General features: G+C 39.1%; 1 protein-coding gene across 20 annotated transcripts in view; it reads left to right on the forward strand.

The window, feature by feature from the left end:
* Nucleotides 1–26,319, forward strand: part of epb41l3a (erythrocyte membrane protein band 4.1-like 3a) — a 60,219-nt gene that overhangs the window by 14,315 nt on the left and 19,585 nt on the right. For 14 of the 20 annotated variants that reach the window (XM_081696985.1, XM_081696993.1, XM_035531075.2 and 11 more), the window contains exons 2-14: nt 5,860–6,026; nt 6,608–6,799; nt 13,969–14,073; nt 14,169–14,211; nt 16,949–17,024; nt 17,348–17,566; nt 17,755–17,842; nt 19,425–19,469; nt 20,690–20,842; nt 20,973–21,070; nt 21,242–21,417; nt 24,640–24,723; nt 25,961–26,175. In XM_081696985.1, coding sequence (XP_081553111.1) covers nt 5,871–6,026; nt 6,608–6,799; nt 13,969–14,073; nt 14,169–14,211; nt 16,949–17,024; nt 17,348–17,566; nt 17,755–17,842; nt 19,425–19,469; nt 20,690–20,842; nt 20,973–21,070; nt 21,242–21,417; nt 24,640–24,723; nt 25,961–26,175 — 1,650 coding nt within the window. In that variant the 5' untranslated portion in view covers nt 5,860–5,870. The remainder of the gene's footprint in view (nt 1–5,859; nt 6,027–6,607; nt 6,800–13,968; nt 14,074–14,168; nt 14,212–16,948; nt 17,025–17,347; nt 17,567–17,754; nt 17,843–19,424; nt 19,470–20,689; nt 20,843–20,972; nt 21,071–21,241; nt 21,418–24,639; nt 24,724–25,960; nt 26,176–26,319) is intronic. The other 6 variants (XM_081696990.1, XM_035531078.2, XM_081696988.1 and 3 more) reach the window with 3 other exon arrangements.

The following is a 26,319-nucleotide window of genomic DNA, read 5'->3' on the forward strand; positions in this document are numbered from 1 at the left end:
TGTGACATGACTGACACAATGTATTCTAATCTGATTGGCATAGATGTTGCCAAAGTTTTTTTTTAAGATTTTAGATAGAGATTCAAGGAAACTATCAGCATATTTTCATACTGGTAGCAATAGGCATACTCAGTACTTTATTATGCTCTACTGTTTAAAGCCAGGCTGTATATAATTTGCTCATGTGAAACAAATGGTAATACAAATTTAGGTTGTAAACTGTCTGGCCTGTTGCAATATTTCTGTGGATTCCCTGCAGAGCTGTTGTCCTAGGTTTAAAGTGTCTGGAGGCCTTTTACTGAATGCTCCTACCAGACAAAATTTGGCTTCTGTGCTGAAAATGTTTCAAATCTTAATTTCCATAAGGTGTGTGGGCATTGCTTAGATTGATCAGGCATTTTTATATTTAGATTTTTTATTTATATTCATTAAAATTAACACATTACATGTTGCATTTGGTAGGTTTTAGGTGAGACACATATAGTGTGAGACATTTATATAGTGTGGATCTTTGGTGAACAACCCTGTGAACTTAAATGTAATAATAAGGTGTTGTTTTAACCAATTCAGTTAGATTTATGTTCTGACATTGTTACTACATTTGTGTGAATTGTGCCTTATGCACTTTCTGTATTTAGGTCCTTTTGGGACTTGCATGGTTCGCTTCATTCCAGCTGTGTCTGAAGAGGTAACAGGTTATTCCAAGTGAAAAACACACAGATGTAAGAGGAGAATACATTAAATGTGTTTGGAGAGTCTTTTTGACATCTGATAATTTAAACTTTTTCAAATTTGCTATTTAAGATGAAGCTATATTTTGAATAAAATGCATGATGTGCTTCAGGTTCTATACTTGCTTAAGTTCCTCCAGAAAAGGATATGTTCCCATTCAGCAGGACCAAGCCTTCACTGTGGTATCATTTGTTATTTGTGACACTGTATGTTACTGGAAGATCAGTATTTGTAATAGTGCTTTGGGGCTCAAGAAAGTAGATCTCTGCTTTTTATCCTGTGTTTGGAGGCCTGAGTAAAACATCCTAAATGGGATGATGGAGTAGCTTGTTTTACTAATTTGAAGGTATTTTGAACAAGCTCACCAACTCTTCTACAACCCTTCTGCTTTAGCAGTGCATTATGGTGTTGAACACTGTGGCTACTCCATATCCAACCCGGCCTCTGATACCACTTGTTTTAAGAGTCACAGTTTCACTGATTCTCCCCCAGGGGCTCCCAGAGACAATCCCTCCTGTGTGCTCAGACGTCCAGGAATAGCACAAGTTATTTTTTTATCTTGCGCTTAAGAAATAAAGGAGTGATTCAGATTCAGGATGAGGAACCACAAGTGTTGCTTTCCTGTTTTCTCTGTTTGATGCAGAGTCAAAATGTGATGAAGAGAGTGGCTTCAGCAGGCCAGGGCTTTCTTCTTTCTTCTCCACCACCTCTTTCCCTCTATATCTCCCCCCCTCGTCCTCTCTTCCCCTATACCTTTCCCTCTTTTTCTCTTTTGATTTCCTTTCCCCAACAAGCTTATTTTTATTTTGCTGTCTGTGTTTGTACCTGGGTCATTATCATTGTTCTTGTGCTAAAGTCCCATTCAATGGCCTCTGTATTATATGGAACTTGCAAATAAGTATTATATTACCATGAAGCACTGTTTTATAAGCTGTATTTATTACCATGAACTTTGTGTCTTTTCTAAGCTGTATTTAAAGTGAAGTTTAATTATTATATTTATAGTGAAGTAAAAATATTATTTCTGAGAGCTGTTTTTTTTCCAAGCAAGGAAACCCAGGGGATGTAAACCTTTGATCTGATCAGAAATAATGTATTCCAAAGAGCAATTTTGAAAGAAAATATAAAAATTGGATGATAACTAGATGTTATTGAAAAGTATGGTTCTTTATGAGCCAAATATAGAATTTTAAATGAGGACATGCATTATCTGCTCCTTATTAAGACATTTCTTGGGAAAATATTTTGTGTGAAGTCTCTGTTTGAACACTTTAACTGCTTCACTGCCCATTCCAGATTTTACAGGCCACCAAAGGGGTTCTAAAAGGGGCAGATGCAATTTGGTTGATGGATATTGATGTTCACATTGTTCACATATGGTTCCCATGGAAATCAGGTCCATTAAAACTGTCCCTGGTCACCTCTGTAGTAGTGGGGACATAAGGAGCAGCTTATTGCAGTGCTTCTGATAATGTTACACCATGGTCCAGGGTAAGCATGACCTACTTTAGATTAGAGAGAGAGATTGTCAGAAACAGAAAACAGACTGAGACTCAATAAGAGTGTGAGGGGATGTGCTCTGCAGTCCCCATTTGTTCATGTTTGTCATCCCTGTGAAAAGCATGCACACAACTAAGCAGAATAATATAGTTTCCTAGCTAACAGGTTTTGCCTGGGAATTTGTGGAAGGGCTTACCAAGGGGACAGTCAGCTAAACACACATTGTTCAAAACAGCAATTTTTCATAGACTAATTAATTGTGTGAGACTACACTTAAAACCAAACCCAGACAGAGCTTTAGCAGCCCCACGGAACTGAACAGCAGTGTTAGAGTTTACTAACAGAGGACATCGATAACTTATCCTATATTTTTCATTGTTAGTGGTAAAAGTATATATGATATGCCTTAGTGATGGTATTATTCAGAACCTTTTAATGCAGCAGTACTAAAATTTGGCCTTCCATTTGCTGTCGTTCCTGACAGGAGTGTTTGTGTATTCAGTACTGTGTCTACTTCATGGCCAGCAAGCATCTGTAGTTGCCAATAGCTGCTGCCGGAATGTTTATTGATGTGTGTCCGCTTAGCAATCACAAGCACCCAGCCTGAACATCCTCTGACTGTTCCAACATCAAGGTGCTTGCACAGTCTGACAAACTGTGGGGTTTTCTGCCATGCACATTGCTGATTGCACCAGAACTATAATTAGATTTGTGATTGTTTTTACCAAAAGCTGTTGGGAGCAGAGTATGCATTATGTTTTATTTGGTATTGAAACCTTGTATAAGAAAAGTTAGATGTATTGTTTGAGTGTTTTGGAGAATGAAAACTGTTGCTCAGTCTATGTTATGAAAACACATTTCAAGGTGTTTTCATGGATGTGTTGTGATATGCTGTAAACAACATAATTAACATGTTTCTCAGATACTTCATAAAACTTCATTTCATTCTTTGTTGTTAGAGTCTTGCTTCTGAATTATGTGTAATCACATAGACTTGTAATGTCGGCTAAATTTGAATCTGGATGCGTTCTATTATTCACTAATGTATGTCCAACGGCATATAACATATCAGCTCAGTGGTTAAGGTACTTGCCTTGAAATTGGAAGGTTGCTCATTCAAGCCCCACCACTGCAAATTTGCCACTGTTGGGCCCCTGAGCAAGGCCCTTAACCCTCAAATTGTACTCAATCATAATTGTAGGTTGCTTTGGATAAAAGCATCAGCTAAATGTAGTATAACTTTATATGTATATATATATATATATATATATATATATATATATAGAGAGAGAGAGAGAGAGAGAGAGAGAGAGAGAGAGAGAGAGAGAGTTCTGGTGCAGTACATCAAATACAAACATCTTACTTATGAAATTAAGAGGAAAAAGCCATCATGATCACTCCTCACTGTCAGCTTTACGTCAGTGGTTCAGCCAGTCAGGTATCAAAGAACTGCAAGGGGCAATTCTATAAAATGATTCCCCTTCTTCTGTTTGACTTGAAATATTATTTACAGTGTGACACAATAAAGCCTTGACAGTTTAGAGCAATAACCTGCCTAGAGAGCAAGCCTAATGCAAGTAAGTTCAAATACCTGCCATAATTTGCTGCAAAATGTTTAATATTCTTGAAAACATGATTAGTCCATTAAATATTCTTTGTGAATGTAAACTTCATGGACAAGAGAACTGCTTTAAAAATGTTCTTAACTGACATTTGGATTTCAGTGAAATTTCAGTGGTTTGCTTATTATTGTGAAATTGGTTTATATTAAAAGCTTATTTAGCTTACCTTAGGTTCAAGACTTAAAACAGTACTTCCAACTTACCTTCATTGTACTTTCTCATCTACTTAATATTTTAATATGCTCTGTTAAATGTAAATCCCCCATGCAATTGTAGTTGTTCATTGTTTGGACAATTTAGCTATCAATAATAAAATGTTAAAATTGTAAAAGGAAATTCTGTAATTTGTAGTAGAACCTGCATCAAGTAAATGACCAGCAAAATACAAAAATATACAAAATAACAAAATATTATTATTTTGTTATAGTGTTTTGACAATTTTACATTATCATGTAGATCAGTTTGTAGATCAGTATGTGTGCATAAGAGTAGTATGTACAAGCAGTTTGCGAATCATTCTAATCCTGATTTCTATGCTGGGTAAAGAGGGCTCCAAGAAACTGTAGGGGCTAATGTAACAATGGTGATTTGTATCTACAATGCATTATCCTTCAAATTATTCCTTTCAGTCCACCTCTTTGTATGGTGCATGTGTCTCAGGGGCATACTGTAGTTCCTGCATCCTCACACCTAAAGCCAACTATATGCTTCCATCCTTAAACTAGAGTTTGGAGAGAGATAAGACACACCCATCACTTTCCTAAATGGTTCTCATGCTCCTACTATTCCACACCATCCCTTTGGCCACTGAGGCCAAGGGTGAAGACGCTGAGCCTCAGTGTATACGTACCAATATGTTACCTTTACAAAGAGCTCTTAATCCTCCTGCATAAATAAATGCTAAATGTGAATATGCATATTAATTAAAATTGGGTAACAAAGTAATATGCATTATGATGACTGTTAAATTGAACTGCAAAGTTACTGAATAAATAGGCAATGCTGGCATATTACTTAGGTTATTTGAAGTACAGAATTGATCTTTGATTTCAGAATAAATGCCTCTTCTCACTAGTGGTGAATGTTTGTTTTTTCTTTGGCCTTTGAACTATTTCTCAGCCAAAAGCTTTAATACATTATGTACTGCCTCTTAGTAGGACTGCAATATTTTTGTTTGTGAACCATTGTTCCAGTATTTGTCTTTGCAATAGTTTTATATATATAACAAATACGGGTTTTATGTTCTTTGACTGTTCAGTCATTCCAGAAGTGTTTTCTGTGATTATTTAATCAATGACAACATTAACATGACCCAACAAATGTTAATTTTTATGATAAAAATAAATCTGTAACCATGTAAAATGAAGGATTCACCAGTGTTTTAACATATTGCAATATATAATATATGTCTATATATCTAGCAATACCCCCTGTTTCCATTGCTAGTAATTAGCTTCACTTTTGAAAAGCATCCAATAGTCTCAAAATGTTCTGTTCTTGGTCAAGTCTTTAAAACTGGATCAGTTTCTTCATATTTAGTCATATACAGTTGAAATTGATCAGCTTTGAGACTGTAGGCTATAAGACCTTCAGCAATAACTTTGACTTTGGTGGTAATCTTGCCAGTCTGTCTGTCTCTGTGTCTGTGTGGTATGGATGAAAGGCATGCTAGCAGTGTCTTTTAGTCACATGAGAATTTTTCGTTATGTGTATCTTTCATAAATTCAGGACATTCAGATTTAGGATGAAAGCTGTGTTGAAAGAATTATTTTGTTTTCAAAACTGTGCCATTGCAAACAAATCTTATTATCTCTGCTGAATTATTGTTAAAGAAACTATACTGTACTGGCTGAAACACAGACATTGTTGAAAATGTAATGTCCTTTTATGTGGAAGTGTTAGCCTATTTATCATTCTGTTGTTAGTATATATTTTTGATGCCTATATAACATGACTGCCTAAATGCAGTGGTAACTTACACTTTCATTGGTCTTTTTTGTTTCAGTGTTTATTGCCATGACGATAGAACCAAGTTCGGAGTTAGAAGCCAAGCCGGAGCAGCAGGGGACCGGTGCGGCTGCGCCCCACACAGCCCCGCCCCACACAGCCCTACCCCTTGATGATCAGCTTCCTCCTGCAGCTGCCCACAGCACGCCGGTTAGAAAAGAACAGGTAGAACCTATCTCTAAGTCCAAGGCCATAATTTCAGTGTTCTACAGGACCACTTATAAATATATAAGGATGTTTTATATTCTAGCTTTCACACAGACTACTTCCTCAATGAACAGTTCTTTTCGATTCTTCTAAAAGGTTTTAAACCATTCAGAACCCTTCATTTGTGGTGTACATATTATGTGTTAGATTTAAGGAACTCAACGTGTACATTACAAAATCAACTTCATCATTTCATGTCTGCAATTGAGGCCTACAAGTACATTTCACACATTTAAGAAATCTATTCTTGGATTATTAGTAAGTAGTGCTCATCCAGACTAAATTCTAGAAATATACATCTTTTCTAAAACCATTCACATGGTGAAATAATGCTATATATAATGTTTAAACAAATTTACAAAATAGACATCTAACTGTAATCAGCTAGAACCAGACACATGCACACAGACACAGAGTTAATATGTAGGGCATTGTTTCAAATCCATTTCTAGCACCAGGTTGCAGTCTCACCACTGTAATCAGTGTCTGTGACATTTGAAAGATTGGACCAATTTCTTTTTCTGCTCCCTCTTGATTAGAACGGGGCCAGAGAGGCAGGAGGTGTCCCACAGGGGAACACTGATCAGCAGGTGGCCGAAGACGACCTTGCCTCACACAGGTCATCCACCAGTAAGCTCTCCAGGTCCCCAGCCAAGGTGGCCAAGAAGATCAAAAATATGCAGTGCAAAGTCACGCTCCTGGGTGGCACAGAGTACACCTGTGTGGTGGAGGTGAGTGGAGGATTCTGTTTGTCATCATTTGTTGATTGCTTACCATTTTCATCCTAATGTTTAGAGTGCTGTGTACTGTCATAAGGATGATGAGGAGCTTTGTGATTGTTAAAGTTTTGCTTTTTCCTGTCAATAGAGGCGCGTTAATTAAATGTCAATTAAAAAGCTGTTCACAGTATCCTTGTAACTTGGCTGTAATGTAGAATCTTGTGAAGCCTCTGTAAAGTGGATCTACCTTTTATTTTAAGTCAGTACTGGTCTACAAGGCCTGTGACTCCTCTTATGCATGTCTAAACACATTACAAAAATAAGCCCAACCAACGGTTATTAAAGCTAATGTAAGCAATTTTTTTTTAATAATACACTTAAAGTGTCTTTACACCCTGATAGCTAACATTATAATAGAGAAAAAGTCTCTGTGACCTGTCCAGTGCTGTGTAACCAGTAAATTTCAAGGCAGGAAACGTGTGCAAATTTATAGCAAATTTATAGTGGGTTGTGGAACAATGGCCTTGATAATCAGTGTGCCAGGAAATGTGATTACTAACAGTTATAGAACTCTCATCCTTTATGATGTAGCTTGTCAACAGTAGACTACATGCCATGAGCCTTTACTAGCTCCAGCCTTACCTGATATATATAAGCAGGGGTAGGGAAGATATTAAAGTTGCAGTGCTCCGAACTCCAGCTGCATAACTTTTACAGAGCTGTGAGAAATAATTCAAAACATAGATGTGATATTTTCATGAGGTGCTTTTATGCTTAACACAGCTGTTTAAAGTTATGAGTCAGATGATATGATTTGCTGAGAAGATACTAATTAATCTCCTCAGCCTTGCATTTATATCCCACTTCACCCAATCTTGCACCTGTGCTTATACGAACAGAAATTTTGCTTTCGTCATGTATGTACTCATGTGTAACATCAGTTGCATAGGTTATTGTGATTATGAAGATGGTGGCACATGTCGTTAACAGTTCTATTCATGATTATGCTAAAGAATACCACTACTACCACCACATATAGCTTTTCTGACTGTTCAGGACAGGACGTAGCAGCTCCTGCAAGGTTTTCTGGCCTCTCACCTGTTTTTATAAGATTGACCCTATGCACCATATTGCATATATCTGTCAAGATGCTTACACTTACTGCCTTTTAGCTAACTAAGAGCTAACTACATGATTTACACCAGTAACTAGAAACAAGTCTACTCAGTTGAGTTTCAGTCTTCGCCACATGATATGATCAGATTAGTATTTACATCTGGTGAAATGATTAAGCATCAAAGACTGAATTGTCTGAATATTTGTGTTTGTGTGTGGGGTGGATATGTACTCTATAGATGAATGCCTGCTGCTACAGTAATAAGAACAACTACTAATGGATAGAGACAAAAAGAAATTTGCGGTTTTGTCCCTCATTGTCCTTTTTGTCACAGAGCAAGCACATTAGCACTGCTTTGAGCTAAAGGTCATTTTCACTGATTCTTAGTTAAATAACAGGACAGCTGCTGCAAATATATTGATTAATGAGTAATGGGTGAGACACATATAGGTGTTTAAAGTACAAAATACCATCTATTTCGGTAATTCCAGTTCAGAGCTTCTGGCTTCATTAGGTCAGAACATTATTTTAAGTGCTCTGTTGATGTAGAAGCAGAATACAAATGCTTCCACCTTCTGTCTGTCCATTTTCCTTGCTGTCTTTCACTACTTACATTCCAAAGTTCATCTTGCAATATGCACTGTTCTGAGCCGATAGCCTTATATAATGAGGTCTTGCACCAGAGGTCTGCAGAACGCTTCTGCAGCATTCTGATCTCCAGCTCTTTGGAGAAATGAGAGTTGTCAAAACAGTTATTACAGTTGTCATTGATTCATGGGAAGAACAAAATGAAGGAAAAAAATAGTTGTATTTCATGTGACACATTTGTGTTAAATCACTGAATATCATCATCATCATCATAATAATAAATTTTATTTGTAATGCTGTAATGCGAGGAGGCTTGGCAGGATGCAAAGACGAGCCGCGTAACACACAACAACATTTATTGACAGACACAATAAAGACAACGTAGCACTTAGGCTAACATGAGGTCAAACACTGACAACATCCACAATTAAAGAGACTTATATACACTCAAGATAACAACACAAAACGAGGAGCAGGTGTGATACACAGGGAGGGAGTGGCCATATGAACACACACACACACGCACGGAGACATCTGGGAGGAGGGGCCATACTGTGACAAAAGCACTTTACACTTAAAACTAATCTCAAAGTGCTACAAGGTAAAAGCATCATAAATTAAGAGTCATAAATTCTGTAAATAATTTTTTTGAGTCTCAAATGTCTGTGGTGCCCTCAGATGGTCAGGGAAGGCATTCCGTAGATGAGGGGCAGCAGAACAGAAGGCCATGTCACCCATGGTGCTGAGCTTAGTTCTGAGGGAGAAGTGTGGGGAGCTGGAGGGAGCAGAGACAGGCAGCCAATAAAGAGAATGGAGAATGTGTTCATTTTTCAGCACTGTCCTGAATGTACTGTAATCTCTGAAGACTCTTGCTGTCAATCCCAAAGAGAAGTGCATTGCAAGTGTGAACCACATTTTTGGCATTTGATAAGGTGAGAGTGGGATGAAGTTTGTCAGTATTGCTGAGGTAGGGAAAGAAGATCTTGCAGAGGTGTTTGATATGGGCTTCTTAGGTGAGTTGAGTCAAGTCTTACATCCAGATTGGTGACTGATGAAGAGAGGGGAATGTTGTGGCCAGAGAGAATCCTGGTTATAGCGGAGGACTGAATCTGATGCAGGATGCCAACCAAGATTGCTTCAAGTTTGGCACTATTTAACTGGAAAAAATTGGGTTTCATCCATACATTTTTCTCTCATCAAGACAGGTGATGAGTATTGATGGAGAGGTTGATGATGATGATAATGATGGTGAAGCTGCAGAAGAGTATGTGTCAATTTTCGTGTAAAGTTGAATTTCATCGGTGTATCAATGAAATGACATTTCATAGTGACTAATGACATGACCAAAGGGGAGCATGTAATAAAGTGAAAAGCAGAGGGCCAAAGAGTGATCCCAGGGGCACTCCGCAAGTCGCAGTGTGTGTCTGGGACCTTGCATTTCCTAAAGAAATGTAGTCTGTTCTTTCAGTGAGATAAGATTTAAACCAGGAAAAAGTGGTGCCTGAGAGTCCAATGGTGTGATATAACCAGCTGAGGAGTATACCATGGTCAGTGGTGTTGAACGCAGCAGTCAAATCAAGGAGGATGAGGAGAAAAGGTGAGCCAATGTCAGCTTCCATCAGTAGATGATTTGTGCTGTGAGCAGAGTGGAATCCCGTCTGAAATTTTTCAAATTTTATTTTAAAGTGGTCCTGAAGGTGGGCTGCAACTATTTTTTCCAGTACTTTGGAAAGAACAGGAAGGTTGGAGATGGACCAATAATATGCAAAAACTTCATGATTAAGAGTGGGTTTTTTTATAAGTGGATGATTAGTGCAGTTTTTAGAGCAGATGGAACGTGACCAGCCTGAGAGGGAGGTTTATTAGAGTGGTGATCAGACAGCTTATGGCAGAGATGTTCGCCTTCGCTAGGGCTGAAGGAAAGGGGTCTAGGGCACAGGTGGAGAGTTTCATCCTCCTGATGATGTCATCAACCTCTTGCTGTGAGCCTTCTGGGAAACAGGGGCTGAAAGAGCTCAAACTGAATATGTAGTCTGCACAGGTAGGGTGGCGGAACTAGAAAGGACAGAACAAATTCAGTCAGTTTTTATTTTGAAAAAGGTCATGAAATTACTATAGTGCTCCTCTGTAGTTTCATTAAGTAAGTGAACTTCGAAGAGATGATTGGTATAGAGAACAGCCGCTTGAAATTTCCCAGACTGTTTTGATGACGTTTCAGTAAAACTGTGACCGTGCCTCTCTAATGGAATTTGAGTAAGCCTATGTTCCCAGTAAGGTAACTTGTGAATAGTGAGGCCAGAAGCTTTGTAATGCCACTCAAGGGCATGAAGGCTGCCTTCATTTTCTGTAGCTCGATTGTGAACCAAGGGGCTGAGCCAAAGAAGGTGACTGTTATGGTTTTAATCAGAGCATGAAGATCCAAAATGCCAATCATACTTTTATAAAATCCACTGTACTATTGATTGATGAAAGACATCAACCCAGAAACTGACAGTTGACTTACAGAATTTACTTCATGCAAACCTTTCAAGCTTCTAAAGCAAATTTTATTTTTGGTCTTGATGAAGCGAGGCAAAGTGGCAACTCCATAGAGACACAGCCTGATCATATACAAAAAGGTTGCTGACAGAGGCAGAGTCAGTAATGACCAGATCAAGAGTGTGCCTCCTGATGTGCATGGGGACATCAACAAGTTGTCTGAAATTAAAACAGTCCAATAATTAGAGAAATTAAACTGCAGGGCAAAAGAAATGGGTGTTGACATGAATGTTCATATCCCCAAATATAATATTGGCAGAGGTTGTACATAATGTTGAGAGAAGGATGTACATCTTGGATATGAAGGATGGGTTTGGTTTGAGTGGAAGATAAGTATAGATGAGAAGTATCATCATGAGAAAATTCCAGATATATATAATCTGGAATACTATATGTCCATCTGCCTTCAATATTAGTCATTTGCCCCTTTAACAGAATATACACTGTCCAGGTTAATGGTCACTGAATAACGTTTTTTTTTTTTTTTTTTTTTCATTTATTGGTTTAAATAATCAATATGTAGTGACAGGTTTTTGTCTGCTGAGTGAATACTTGTCAGTAATGGATAATATCTTTAGACTAAAGAGATGGTTGTAAACTTGTCAGGATAAATTGTCTTGACCTCATGATGTCATATCTAAATTCAGTCATTGCTTAGCTGAAATTGGAATGTGCTGAAATTTATGTTGTAAAGAATTTAGCATATGGCCCGTCTAAGCTTTAATCATTTCAGCCAGGAGGGTGCTGCATAAGCATACTAGGCTGTGTTTGATTTTGACCACACTTCACATCTGCTATCCCTCATGCTGCCGCAGGCTTTCCTTCTGCTATGAAACAACACTGCTTAAAATGAGGTATTAGTGCTAGGTGCGAATGCTCATGGATAATAGCAGCCTATACTGGTGGGGGTTTCTCTATGCTATGGAAAGCTGATTCTAGTGTTTGATCATGGCCACCAGCCTTTTAGCATGTGTTGAGAAATAGATTGCATTATTATATTGACTGGCAAGAGGGATGCAGAGAGGTGAGGTGTGGTGCAGGGGAGTGGCATCGATGCTTTCTGTGCCATGTGCATCACAGGCTCTGGGGGAGGCAGGGGCCTTCACTGCAGTGCCACACAGTAACCGACAGAAGTTGCCACAGTGACTCACCCTCACACTTAGGCCTTTATGAAATCTTTTTACGAGAGCAGTCAGCATCAAACTAGCATTTAGTGCATGAATATTTCTAGGCAGTGTCAAATACAGTCAAGTGAAACCGGGAGAAGCAGGGACTTTTCATGGTTGTCTAGTAGAATTTAAGGTACAGTCCTGATATTGTATTTTATAATCACTAGCATCTGGTGGAGCACTGCGGATTGATGCGTAATTCTGATCCATATTTATTAGAGTTTGTTTAATCAGTTTTATTATAAATATGACAGCATAGATCACATTTTCATGTTAAAATAATGGAAATATATAATGGATCTTCAGTTGTTTTCCCCCCAAAGAACCCATGTGATAAAAACTGTTGATCCTTGATCCAGTTTTCTTTGAGTGCTGCATTTTGCTCCCATTTATCCTGTTAATCACTAATGTCTCATGTATCCCGCAGAGCTAGGCACAGTGTTGATATGTCTCATCTTATTCAGTACCTTTGAGATTTCTGTGGGCTGATTGTTTTTTTACATTAGGGAGAATGGATTACATCCAAATATCCCACCAGAGCATCTCTATAACCCAGACATCTGCATGAAACTGCATAGGCTTGGAACCTAACCTATTCAGAGACTTTAACTATAGCATTTTTTAATGAGTATGTAATGAATAAGTATGTAAACTAAACAATGTCTGTAAACAGGATATGGGATCCACATTTTCAGTTGTCTCTAAAACCTGTGTGGTTACACTTAAACTATAAATGCCAACATAATGTAACTACGGAGTTAGTAGGCAATGTCACACATGGATTACTTTAGAATACTTTAAGTAAATACAGTTGTGTATCAACATGCACACAAACAACACATGAACTGTCTGTTTATCTGAAATTGTAATTCATGTAATTATTCCACAATATTTGTGTTGTCACGTTAATCAAGACGTTTTGGCTTTCCAACCTGTACTTTAACAATACCTACAATACCTACATAGAAACAACACTTGGATTGTCTGTTTATTTTGAAACATAACTTTAATGTAAATACAACATCTGTGTGTGACACTGAGAGCCCTACAAAAGCATTCTGAATGATACAATAAGTGGGAGGATCCTGTACATTAGGCAATACTGTCAAATTACAGTTGCTTTAAAGCCTAGTTTTCGGTTGGATAGGGTGATTCTGTTTTAATACATACTATCAAAACTAGCTAAAGCAAATAAATGTACATTTTCTGGGCAATTACAGTGTAAAATCACATCTATTTGATATTAGGGTAATATCAAGTAGCTATCAAGTAGTGGTATGCTTAAATTAGGTTAATATCAAATGGCATAAGCAGGAATTTGTGAAAATATATATCTTGATGTCAAATGGGTTTATTTGCCACATTTGAATTTACTCATGACGATGCGGACTATGAAAAAAAACAAGTAGCATGTTGGTATCATTACAGCACAATTATGAATTCAGTGGAAATGCTAAGGTGTTTATCATTCATCACAGTTGGGTCCTATGTGCTATAAACATTACCACACATATGTTGGTGATGCTGATTAACCTGAAAATGATTATGACTATGATAATATTTAACTGAATTCTAAGGTGCTTAGTGTAAGTCAAAGCAATTTTTGATGTTCTGCATGACAAGCTGGACTAATGCCCCCAGTGTTCTGTCACATTTTTTTAATGAATGTATTGTGACAAGTGCATAATCTCAGTTGCGTCAGTGTGGAAAAAGTGATTTGTTGTGACAGTAGAAGGGATGGATTTGATACAGGCTTTCATCGTCCACAGAAACGGGACAAAGGCCAGTTGCTTTTCGACAAAGTCTGTGAGCATCTCAACCTTCTAGAGAAGGACTACTTTGGTGTCACGTTCCGTGATGTAGAGAATCAGAAGGTAGGAGTTAATTTTTGTTTTAAAATGTGAATACTACAAATGACACCTTCTTTACAGGAAAAAAGCCCTCTGAATGTGTTTTATGTTCTGCACAGAACTGGCTAGACCCTGCCAAAGAGATGAAGAAGCAGATCAGGGGTAAGTGTTCACACTGTAGTTGTAAAATTGGTTTAAACTTGTTGTCCATTTCTGAAAATGTACCCCTAATAGGCTTTCAACAATCATTAAAGGCATTTAAAATAAAACTTCATCTTAACTGCAGATATCAAGTAGTGGTATACTTTAATTTGTTGGCCTGGCAAATCTAGCCAGTCTCAAATTATCTTACAACTTACCACTTAGCTAGACCTATTTCACTTTGTAAAAGCTACCAAGCTTACTTAAATAATTAGATATATGGTCAGCCTTCTCAAACATTTTGTTAAAATACATTTGTCTGAGAACATGAAGTGGATAACGATAAGCAAAGGACACAGACACTGATTGTATTGAACAATCAGTTCTATTGAGGGCAAATCCAGAATTTTAAACATGGGAATGGTCCAGTGGTTGAAAAGCCAGCAGGGACAGAGAAACAAAATACATAAGTATGTAAAGGCTAAATACAAACATGAAGGCTAAACACAAAACAAACAGGCACGATATTAAACTGGCATGAAACTAGAATAAACAAGAAACAGGAAAATGAGCAAGGAAAACAAGAACAGGGAACCAGAACATTGCATTACATAGAATATAGTACTATGACCAGTACTGAAACAGGGAAAACACAGGGTTTAAATGCACAAGACAACAAAGGCAAACAAAAAACACCTGAAAACAATAAGAGGTGGAGAAAACTAAACAAGGGGTTAAACCGGAATCAAAACAAAGGAACACATGGCTAGTTGCTGAGGGAACCACGGTGACATGGGAGGGATCTTTGACAGAATCCCAGTGTGTGGCCCCTGAAGTGCAAACAGAAACAGAACAGGAGCAAAGACAAAACTAGACACAGGCAGAGACAGAAGACATGGCAGGAACAGAATATACAACAAGGATGGGAGCAGGTGCCACAGGAGCCAGGGTGAGGCAAGGAGCAGGGACGGGAGTTGGGGCAAAGCCAGGAGCAGGAACAGTGAACAGGACCTAGTAGAAGTACAGGGAGACAAGACATGAGACGGAGCAAGAGACCAGACAGGATGCTGGATGACAGGGGACTGGACACGATCATGGACCACGGAAGATTGGACAAGGAACTGAAAGACAACTGGAACAGGGACAGGGACAAAGGCACAGTACAATGACAGATACACACACTGGCACAAGGACAGACACAACAACAGGGACCAAAAGAGATCCAGGAAGATGGAAAAAAAAATATAGGAGCAGATGAGAAGGCCGCAGGACTCAGAGAATACTGGAAGGCCAGTGATATGGTCATGGGAGGGTTGAAGGCTGACAAGTGGGGGGATCACTGGGGGTAACACGAAGGAGGATGGGGTCGCCACAGGAGTGCCACAGGGTACAGCCACCATGAGGTCTAGCATGTCTGGAGGGACAGCCCATGGCAATTCTGGTGGTGCCATTCTGGGCAAAGTGCAGTGGGGAATAGGGTTCAGTGATGGCACCCTTGGCATCTTCCATGCTGGAAAAAGGAGGCTGTGAGGTGTTTTCCACACAAGGAACAGGAGGCTGGGTAGTCTCCTGCATGGTCCCTCGGGCCCACAGTCCTACTGACATTGGGTATAGGAAAGGCCTGGCGGACCCTATAAGCCAGAGGCTTATAGCCTCCTCTCCTTCATGGAGGTCTGCAGGCAGTGGGGAAGAGGCAGCCAGGACAGAGCTAGAGCTTGCCCTCCAGTACGTTTTCCCGATTTAAACTGTTTACTAACATTGTGTGCCATGGAGTGGCACTGACACTATCAAGTAAATTCAGGCACCTACCTGGGCTCCCATCAGGGGTGTATTCCAGTGGGGGAATCTATGTGAGGGACTTCCATGAACAATGACAAGATGCCCTTGTACCTGCAGCCCTGGGGACTTGCTCTCTGTGGCTTGGCAGCATTATGACTGAGGTAATTTTGGCTGCTTCCGTGGAGTAGCTGGAGTTTTGTCCCAACAGAACAACTACATACTGGTATGTTGTTCTCTACCTGCATCCTTAATAGGCTGGTCATTATGTAACGATAAGCAAATGGAGGGAAGACGCAAATGTTGTGTAGAACAACTTTTATTGAGGGCAATTCCAGAATCGTAAACATGTGGATGGTCCAGGGTCAAAAAGCCAGCAGGTTCAGACAGAGAAACAAAACCAATGCACAAGATAACAAGGTCAAACAAGAAACACCTAAAACCAATATGGGATGGGAAAATGAAACAAAGGGATAAACATGGCTAGTTGTTAAAGGAACCCAATGCCAGAGGAGGGGAGCCGTGACAAGTGGCCTATTGGGCAACAAGTCCTGAGATGCAAATCATCTTTAGTCTAGTTCCCTCTGAAGTCTATATGAGGTGGAAGTTAAAGTGACCTCCTTTTCACAACAAGATGAGAAACAAAACAGGAAAACTGACATGGCATGTCATCCTGGAAGCTAGTTGCCATGATGTGTTTTTTTCTGCACGTAGCAACTCATTTGTCATGCCACTTTTTTTGTGATGTGATGCCTTCTTTTGATTTTCATGTTTGTTCTACTCTGTACCTCACTTTTTCTATTTGCTTCGCTTTTTACTTTTATGAAAAACTGTGACTATTGGTTTTAATTTCTTACCTCTGTTATGTAAAAGTTAATAGGAACAAAATGAAGTATATGTATTGACACTCTGTTTTTTTGCCTTGACACACTGGTGTTGTAGCAGTCTTTGACTCATGCTCTTTCTTTGCTTTCTCTCTCAGGAGTTGCCTGGAATTTCTCCTTCAATGTGAAATTTTACCCTCCAGACCCTGCCCAGCTCTCAGAAGACATCACGAGGTCAGACCTGCTCAGCCAACTCCTGCAGGCCTTCAGTGAGCATGCTCATTAAAGCCCACTGAGCAACTGCCAACTAACAGGCAGACTGAAGCCAAGAACCACTACCCTCATATCTCTGTTATTGTACTTCACTGCAGCATCCTATAGCCTTAAGCTAATGGAAGCACTTTGATTGGTACTTGTAAATTAGCAGAGCTTCTCACCCCATCTGAATTTTGTGAGAATGACTAATCTGTGGTTTCTTTCTTTGTGTTGCCTTTTCTTAGTAGTTGCACTTTTTCTCATCAAGCTTTCTCATCTTAATTACTATTTGTCTGCCTCAGGTATTACTTGTGCCTGCAGCTGAGAGATGATGTGGTGTCTGGACGTCTGCCCTGCTCATTTGCCACGCATACAGTGCTTGGTTCATACACAGTGCAGTCAGAGCTGGGAGATTATGATCCGGATGAGTACGGCACAGACTACATCAGCGAGTTCCGCTTTGCCCCGCACCAGACCAAAGAGCTCGAAGAGAAGGTCATGGACCTCCACAAGAACTACAAGTGCGCTGCATATATTCTCTCTGTGAATCAGTATTTGGTTACACTAATGCCATAGTCTTTCTGTGTCTGATTTATCTTGATTTATCCTTGATGTCAAATGTGGCCAGTGTCATGCAGGAGGTTGAAAAGGAGTCAGTGTTGTATAGGTACAGCATTTAGAAACTTTGTTACATTCTGTTTCCCATCAGAGGGATGACGCCGGCTGAGGCTGAAATGCATTTCCTGGAGAATGTGAAAAAATTGTCTATGTATGGAGTGGACCTTCATCACGCCAAGGTAGAAAACCAACTCCCATTTCCATGGTCTGGTCCACCTCCTGAGGTTCTTTATAAGCTTGCAGCATGACTCAGAAGTGACTCCTCTTCCATTAAGCTGCACTATTTTGTGGCTTTGGCAGGCTGCTGTTCCACCACACCCTTAGGGCCTCTTCTCATGAAAAGGACACATCAAAGCCCCATTTGCCCCTAAGCCTCCACAGACATGCTTTCATTACATTTGAAAATGAAATTTCTCTAAAAATGATATTTGATAATCTGCATGTATAATTTAGTATATAGAAGCAATCTTCTCCTTGAAATGATGCTGATTTCTATCTATGTATAGTGACACTAAACAACCCCTACATCAGCTATCTTTAAGTTTCAAAGATAGATCACTTATTAATGTGAAGCATATCTGCATAATGTATGTTTCCTCTTCACAGTGATAATTCTCTTTGACCCTTCAGCTACAGTCTACTGATAAGTCTTCTATAAGCAACAGCTTATCAGTGTTTTATGTTCAGTGTTGTTTATTGTTTTGTTTTTTGTGGATTGTTATGGGTTGGATGTTTTGTCAGCTGTGCTGTAGTTCATTGTCGATACAGAATGGATAATGTGCCTACAGGCCATACCAAAGACTTATTTTGGCAAACATGTTTGGCTGATTTATTGGTGCAGTGCTACTGCCTTGTGAAAGGACCATCTTGTTACATGCTGTTCTCGTAACAACAACCTTCTAAATACTACCAAAAGAGCTAAATACTACCAAAAGAGAATTAAAATTTAAAGGCTGATCTGTTATGGATCAAAAAAAGCAAGAACACCAAAACGTTGAAGTGGTCTGTATTAAGTGCTCAATAGCCTGTTCTCACAGTGCTGTAATATCAATAACATCCTTACATTTTTAAAAATGCTCTTTTTATAGATACCTGCAAGGAACGTGCAATTATTTGGATGCTTGTAAGTTGTTGTAAACTTACTGTGTTATTAGGTATAGATAATTAATACAAAAATAATACAATCTTACAAAAAATTGCAACTCTCAATATACAACAGTCCTTAAAATATGATTATGACTGGAAAGGAATGGCAAATATCAGTGTGCATTTTCATGCAGTGGAACTCCCCTTAGGGTAGAGTCGACAGTGATGGGGAGAAGATTCCTCATGAAACTGCATTTCCTAATGAGCAGTTGGAGTTATAGTCAGAATCAGTTTGAATTCTATTAGGACATCTTCCTACTGCTTCATATTACTTTTATCAATATATTTGAATATAATTTGCTTGTGAAGTCAGTTTTAATTGACTGATTAAGCATAGGAACAGTAATGTTTCAATACTGGCTTTTGCATTTCAGAAAGTGACCTCACAGATGTCACAATTCTCAGAACATTCATATTACTACAGGAGGTTAATGTCTGTCAGAAGATGATATTGTGACAGAGTTCTTCAGAAAACATTTACCATCCCATAAATGGTCATTGGGTGGTCTAACCTGAAACAAAAACAAGACCAAGCAATGATCAGCATGGAAACTGTCCCTCAATTTGGTTAGATCAGTCCCTCTTCTTTTTCCCTTTTCTTACTGAATGGCCTAGTTGGTAGGAAGCTTCTTTGAGTGCTTGTCTCCAGCTAAAGGAGAGGTAAGGCTGCATTTGTGCATCTGTGTGTCCTTGTATGTGTGTGTGTTTCTCCCATCTAACCCCAGTCTCTGTGCATGACCATGGACTGAAGAGTCCCATTGTCTGAGCTGTGGCTGACTCGACCACAATGCGTGTGCTATTGTGGCCCACTGCCCACCTTCAGTATGCTTGTATGTGGAGGTTACATTCCCCAGAGAAAGACCCAGTCATACTTCCCTGTCCAAAACACACTGAGACTTCCAGAGGCTTTGTAAACTACTCATCAGTTTAGAAGTATTTTAGAAAAAGGCTCCATCATTATCCATAGACATCATGTTCAGTGGTAACAATAGTCCCATCCAAATGTGTAATCCAAGTGTGTAGCATTAGTCCCATCCAACAGTAATTGTAGGCAACATCCATTTTCTTCCCCATAAAACCTTGCTGAATTACTGTTGTAATATGTAATTTTTCATGTGTATATTTAACTGATTCAGTTGTAATAACAGATAATAATTACCAAAGTTTTAGCACAGGTGTTTGTTTACACTAGAAGATGTTGAATTCTTTGGATAGGATCAAGGTTATGTTTTGCACAGGCATAAAAAGAGGTACCCATCCTGGAAAGGCATTCATTTTATTACATCAGATTCTGAATGCTCAAACAAATGTCTCAAGTGCACATGTTGCATTAACTAACCATATAAAAGAGAAACATAGTTGTAACCTTTTTAATGTTCTTTGAAACAGATATGCCAGAGACTTGCATGCAATGCTAATGAAGAAGACAAGAAGCAGTAGGGCAGGTGGGGGCTGACCAATGACATCTATGTGGCCCAGAAAAGAAGGAGATTAGGCTCTAAATTGCCTGCTGAATATGTAGGGCATTTTTCTCAGGGGTATTACCTCATGCGCTGATCAACAATGGTTCCACTTTCAATTTTGAACATTTGGACATTCAGCTTGTAGTTAATGCATTTACACTTTTTTAAAAATCTATTTGAAAATGACAGTGAAGACATTTTGCATTATGATCAGCCATTAATAAAAACTTTCTGACAGACTTGATACATAAGCAGAGGTTTTTGGCTACCACCAGTTATTAGTGGAGGTATTTTGTAACATCAAAAGTATGCGCTTGGAGCCACTAGGAAAAATTTATTCCAGTTGTATGTCCAATGATTGTGGTTTGATTGGTTATGAGCTGATGGCCCAGGTTTGTTTATTCAATCATTTCCCAGGATTCAGAGGGCGTGGAGATCATGCTGGGAGTGTGTTCCTCTGGTCTCCTCATCTACCGTGACCGCCTGCGTATCAACAGGTTCGCTTGGCCCAAAGTCCTCAAGATCTCCTACAAAAGGAATAACTTCTACATCAAAATTCGACCTGGAGAGGTGAGGCCTGTTCCAAGGTTATCTAATTCTGCAGTGGATTTTACTGTCAGTTTGGATGACTTTTAGTGTTTCATGTCACTATGTCACTAAGTATATATAGATATATTGTGTTTGTTCTCTTACTGCCTAGTTTGAACAGTTTGAAAGCACGATTGGCTTTAAACTCGCCAACCATAGAGCAGCGAAGAGGCTCTGGAAGGTTTGCGTGGAACACCACACTTTCTTTAGGTGAGATCTACTGCAGTAGAATGATGTCCTTCTCAAATAGTATTTATGCTGTTCTGAAAATTGTAAGCTTTAACCCATACTAGTAGTGCGTGAAACTCAAATAAATTCCCAATTTTATGGGATTAGGTTTTATGCAGAGTAGTAATTAAATCTTATGATATTATTCATTAGGTTGGTGTCTCCAGAAACTCCTCCTAAGAAATTCCTGACACTCGGTTCCAAGTTCCGATACAGTGGCAGAACCCAGGTCCAAACCAGACGGGCCAGTTCACAGATAGTGCGGCCAGCTCCATACTTTGAGCGGTCTACCAGCAAACGCTACACTATGTCACGCAGTCTAGATGGAGGTTGGTTCAGTTTTCTATTCCCTATCTTTGTAATCTATGGTTAAAATTTAATTATCAAATAAAACAAGAAATTGATGTTGTTCAAAGTAAAGTAGTACAGTTATAGGGAAACTATGGTGATGTTTTTGTCTAATGAACAGATCGCACATTTTTCATGTATTCTATTAGCACTTGCTCAGTGCCCTGTTTTAGGAATTCTCTTGGAGAACATTTGAGTTTGATCGGCATGTTCACAGCACTCAGTGGAAACTGCTGTGATTCATCAGAGTACTGATTGTTGAACAGCATGGTTTAGAGTTGCATTTAGACATGAGACTACTTCATTTTATTATAATTGGCACTCTGTTGGGCCTAAATGGTGTGGATTATTTGCGCTCTTTCTAAATTAGCATGTTATTATCTTTCTGTACAATTCATTTAGCATCCCTAATGTAAAGGTCAGTGATTAATCAGATAGCATTGGTCAAGTAATGTGGACAATGTGCTCAAAGCTGCTTTACTTATTATTATATGATTTATATTATTATATTATTTTATTATATTATTATATTATATTATTATTATTTCAAATATCCTTCATAAGGACAGTCCATTAGCAATGACTTCTTACAGTTCCATTTCATTCCATGATGTTGACAAGTAATTGTGGTAACTATCAGTAGAGTTATTGTGTTATCTCTGGATTTATCCATAAAATGTCCTGCTTTATTGACATTAATATTCTTCATGGCCATGATTTGGTCATTTGTGTAATTATTTTTGCCCTAGAGCTAACATGCATTAGGTGTTCAAGCTGTTTCCTTAGACTAGTGCCAGCATGTCAGTCAGCCAAAGGTTTGTTTCATTGTAATGCATTGTGTTCACATCTTCCAGCACAGCCTTGACTTCCTCTCCTCTCTGTTTTATCAGCTGCTATAAGACCATTAATGTCTTCCATTCTGCAGCCCGCTCTATGATTTCTCTACTGAAGTGCTTGTTACCGTGCTTACTGTACTGGGCTGGTGCCTCCAAGCTTGCGGTTAATGCCAAAATAGACTTTTTTTCCCCCCAAACACCTTAACAAGAGCAAGAGAGAAAATTCACCACAAGGATTTTCAACCTACTGTTGTTTGTGAGCTCAAATACCAACAGCACAGTCACTTTTAATTTTCTGCATTTTCCCAATTAATTGAAGAATTTGAATTTTTTGCATCCTCAAGAGCTCATCAGAAGCAAACTACCTTTTGACTTGATCTGATGTAGACCATTCCACTTGGGGCTGAAAAAAGTTGTGTTGACTGTTACTGCTCTTGATCTGATATGGCTCCTGGATTCAGTGACAAGAACTCCTTGGACATAGGTAGTGATTTAATTGGCAGAGCAGAAGATTGGCTTGCTCACTACATCCCCATATAATGTGGATCAAACTATTGATTAATTTTTCATGGTCAGCATTTGTAGAAAACAAACTAAAGAGGATCTACTTATCTGCTCCCTGCATACATTGTTTGCTGTATGGGTAGGCAGTGATTAAACATCCTAACTAAAAATTAGTTAACTTACTTACACTATATTGCCAAAAGTATTCGCTCACCCTTCCAAATAATTGAATTCATGTGTTCCAATCACTTCCATGGCCACAGATGTATAAAACCAAGCACCTAGGCATGCAGACTGCTTCTACAAACATTTGTGAAAGAATGGGCCACTCTCGGGAGCTCAGTGAATTCCAGCATTATACCATGATAGGGTTTCACCTGCGCAACACGTCCAGTCATGAAATTTCTTCAATACTAAATATTCCACAGTCAACTGTCAGTGGTATTATAAAGTGGAAGTGATTGGGAATGACAGCAACTCAGCAACAAAGTGGTAGGCCACGTAAAATGAAAGAACGGGGTAGGCGGATGCTGAGGCGCATAGTGCACAGAGGTCGCCAGTTTTCTGCAGAGTCAATCACTAGGGACCTCCAAACTTCATATGGCCTTCAGATTAGCTCAAGAACAGTGCATAGAGAGCTTCTTTGATTGAGTTTCCATGGCCAAGCACCTGCATCCAAGCCTTACATCACCAAGTGCAAAGTGTCAGATGTAGTGGTGTAAAGCACACCGCCACTGGACTCTAGAGCAGTGTTCTCTGGAGTGATGAATCACACTTCTCCGAGTCTGGGTTTGGCAGTTGCCAGAAGAACGGTACTTGTATGACTGCATTGAGCCAAGTGTAAAGTTTGGTAGAGGGGGGATTATGGTGTGGGGTTGGTTTTCAGCAGTTGGGCTTGACCCCTTAGTTCCAGTGAATGGAACTGTTAATGCTTCAGCATACCAAGAGATTTTGGACAATTTCATACTCCCAACTTCGTGGGAACAGTTTGAGAATGACCCCTGTCTGTTCAAACATGAATGTGCACCAGTGCACAAAGCAAGGTTCATAAAGACATAGATGAGCAAGTTTGGTGTGGAAGAACTTGACTGGCCTGCACAGAGTCCTGACCTGAACCTGACAGAACACCTTTGGGATGAATTAGAGTGGAGACTGCGAGCTAGGTCTTCTCGTCCATAATCAGTGTCTGACTTCACAAATGTGCTTCTGGAGGTATAGTTAAAAATTCCCATAAACACACTCCTAAACCTTGTGGAAAGCCTTCCCAGAAGAGTTGAAGTTGTTATAGCTGCAAAGGGTCGGCCGATATCATATTAAACCCTATGGATTAAGGTTGGGATGCGTGTGAAGGCAGACGAGCGAATACTTTTGGCAATATAGTGTATCTTAAATTTGTGTACTGTTAACTTACATTTACCTGACACTTTTATCCAAACCAACTTACAATTATGAGTGAGTACAACTTGAGTAATTGAGGGTTGAAGGCCTTGCTCAGGGGCCCAACAGTGGCAACTTGGCAGTGGTGGGGCTTGAACCTTCCAATTATAAGTCAACTACTTTAACCACTGAGCTACCACTGCCCTAACTTTTATTAAAGCCTCAAGAAACTGCAAACATTGTGAATACATGGAGCTGTTATACAGCTAACATTTTTGTATGCAACTGGTATTTTAATGCTGTTGTTGTTTTGTGGGTTTTGTGGTTTTTGTTAGTTTTCTTTTGTTTCCCATTAAGCCATCATTAATCAGAATAGACTTTAGATATATGAACAGACAGGATAAAGAGTTTGGTAAACAAGACTACGCATATAAGTTATATAAGATGCCAGTTGCTGTGGTATTGACTCTCTATCAATCTCCTCAGCTCAACGGAGCGTCTTCCAAAACACACCGACTGTAATCCCAGGATCTAAACCACTTATCGCTTTGAATGGCACTAAACCAGCAGGTAGATACATGTGTGTCTACAATCCCCTTGACCCTAAAAGCTTGTTGGGTTGGAAGGTTATAGATGCAACATTATCCTCATTATCTCTTGAGTTCTGCTCTGTTCATTCTTCATTTCTCTTTCATACTTGGGCAGGTCCTCAAATTTTCAGACTTGCCTTCCTGCACTGATCATCAGGCCATCTCTGCATGCTTCTAACTAAGTCTAGCATGTGTCTGCTCACTGCCAGCTGCAGTTTCCCTTGCTTAACTTTTTCTTCTTTATCTCTTCTCTTCTTCTTAATATTTTATTTATGTCACACTGAATATGGAGTTTCACACATTGCCATGACCAGTGCACTAGGTGAAAATAAGTCTGCAATCACTGGCCCCTGGTTCAGTGGTTTGGTGCTTTGAGTGGTGTGGAAGGGCTTTGTTCTGGTAGCTGGCAGGTCAAAGTAGGTCAAAATAGCTCATGCCTCTGAGTGTTTTATGGATGGTTCTCTTTTTTGTATTTATAATTATTTTTAACTAAATGAACTTGACTGTACCCTGTTCTTGAGATCTGTTTTTGAAAGATGACAAGAGATCACAAAACCAAAAATCTGTTCAAAATGTAGACAGGATATTTGAATTACCAGCATTGAAGGTAAAATAGATCATATAGTATATTCCATATATTTAACCTTGTCTCATGACTAGTGTCTAATTTGACCTAATGTGAGGGTTTTCACCAAGGTGAACAGAAGTCATACAATTGTAAAACCAATATATCGGTTTTAAATTAAAGAATTTTAAGATCAGAGGATTTCATATCTGTAGTTGTAAAAATATTCTGTATCTTTGGGAAGGCATAGCATTTGACTCAGCTCCCTATTTCAGTAATTACACAATAGATATTGTTATTGTGTGACACTGAGATATTGCTTTTGATTCTTGTCAGAAATCAAGGCCAATATCTGTAAATATATGGAGCTAGGGATTTGGAGGTGTTGTATTGTGTTAATTTACCCTTGCTTTGATGCAGTTCTTTTAAACCCTATAGGTTTGAAATGAATGCTCTAAAGCTGTGCTAATGCAGATTGCAATGTAGTGGCATAAGCATCCAAGCTTCAAACTTACATATATATTGCAATCGTTAAGCAAGGAATGAAAGCCACATAACTCTGAATGACACTCTGTGTGTGTGTGTGTGTGTGTGTGTGTGTGTGTGTGTGTGCGTCTGTGTCTGTGTGTGTCTGTGTGTGTACACACGCCAGAAATGGGCACAGCATTGTACGGGACTGCAAAAGGCATCGCAGTGAGTGACCTCATCACTACAGTTACACCAGAGAGGAGGCCAGAGAAAAAAACAGTGGAGGAAGGAGTCGTGCTTGTAGAAAACGTTTTTGTTGTGGAAGAGGAGGATGAGACAACAAAGATTACAGAAGTGTCCCAGCCAAGTCCACCAACTCCTGTTCGACAGGACACAAGGGTATGCTACCTTACATTAACGATTTGCTGAAAATATTATTATGTAGTAATTTTTAAGTGTGTTCCTTTATATTGATTTTTGTATTGTAAAAAGATCAGTCTGTAAGTAACTGAAGAGTAACACAATATTTGTTTTTTGGTTCTG

The sequence above is a fragment of the Electrophorus electricus genome, chromosome 14, assembly GCF_041902795.1.
Source record: "Electrophorus electricus isolate QZ-2024a chromosome 14, ASM4190279v1, whole genome shotgun sequence".
Lineage (NCBI taxonomy): Eukaryota > Metazoa > Chordata > Actinopteri > Gymnotiformes > Gymnotidae > Electrophorus > Electrophorus electricus.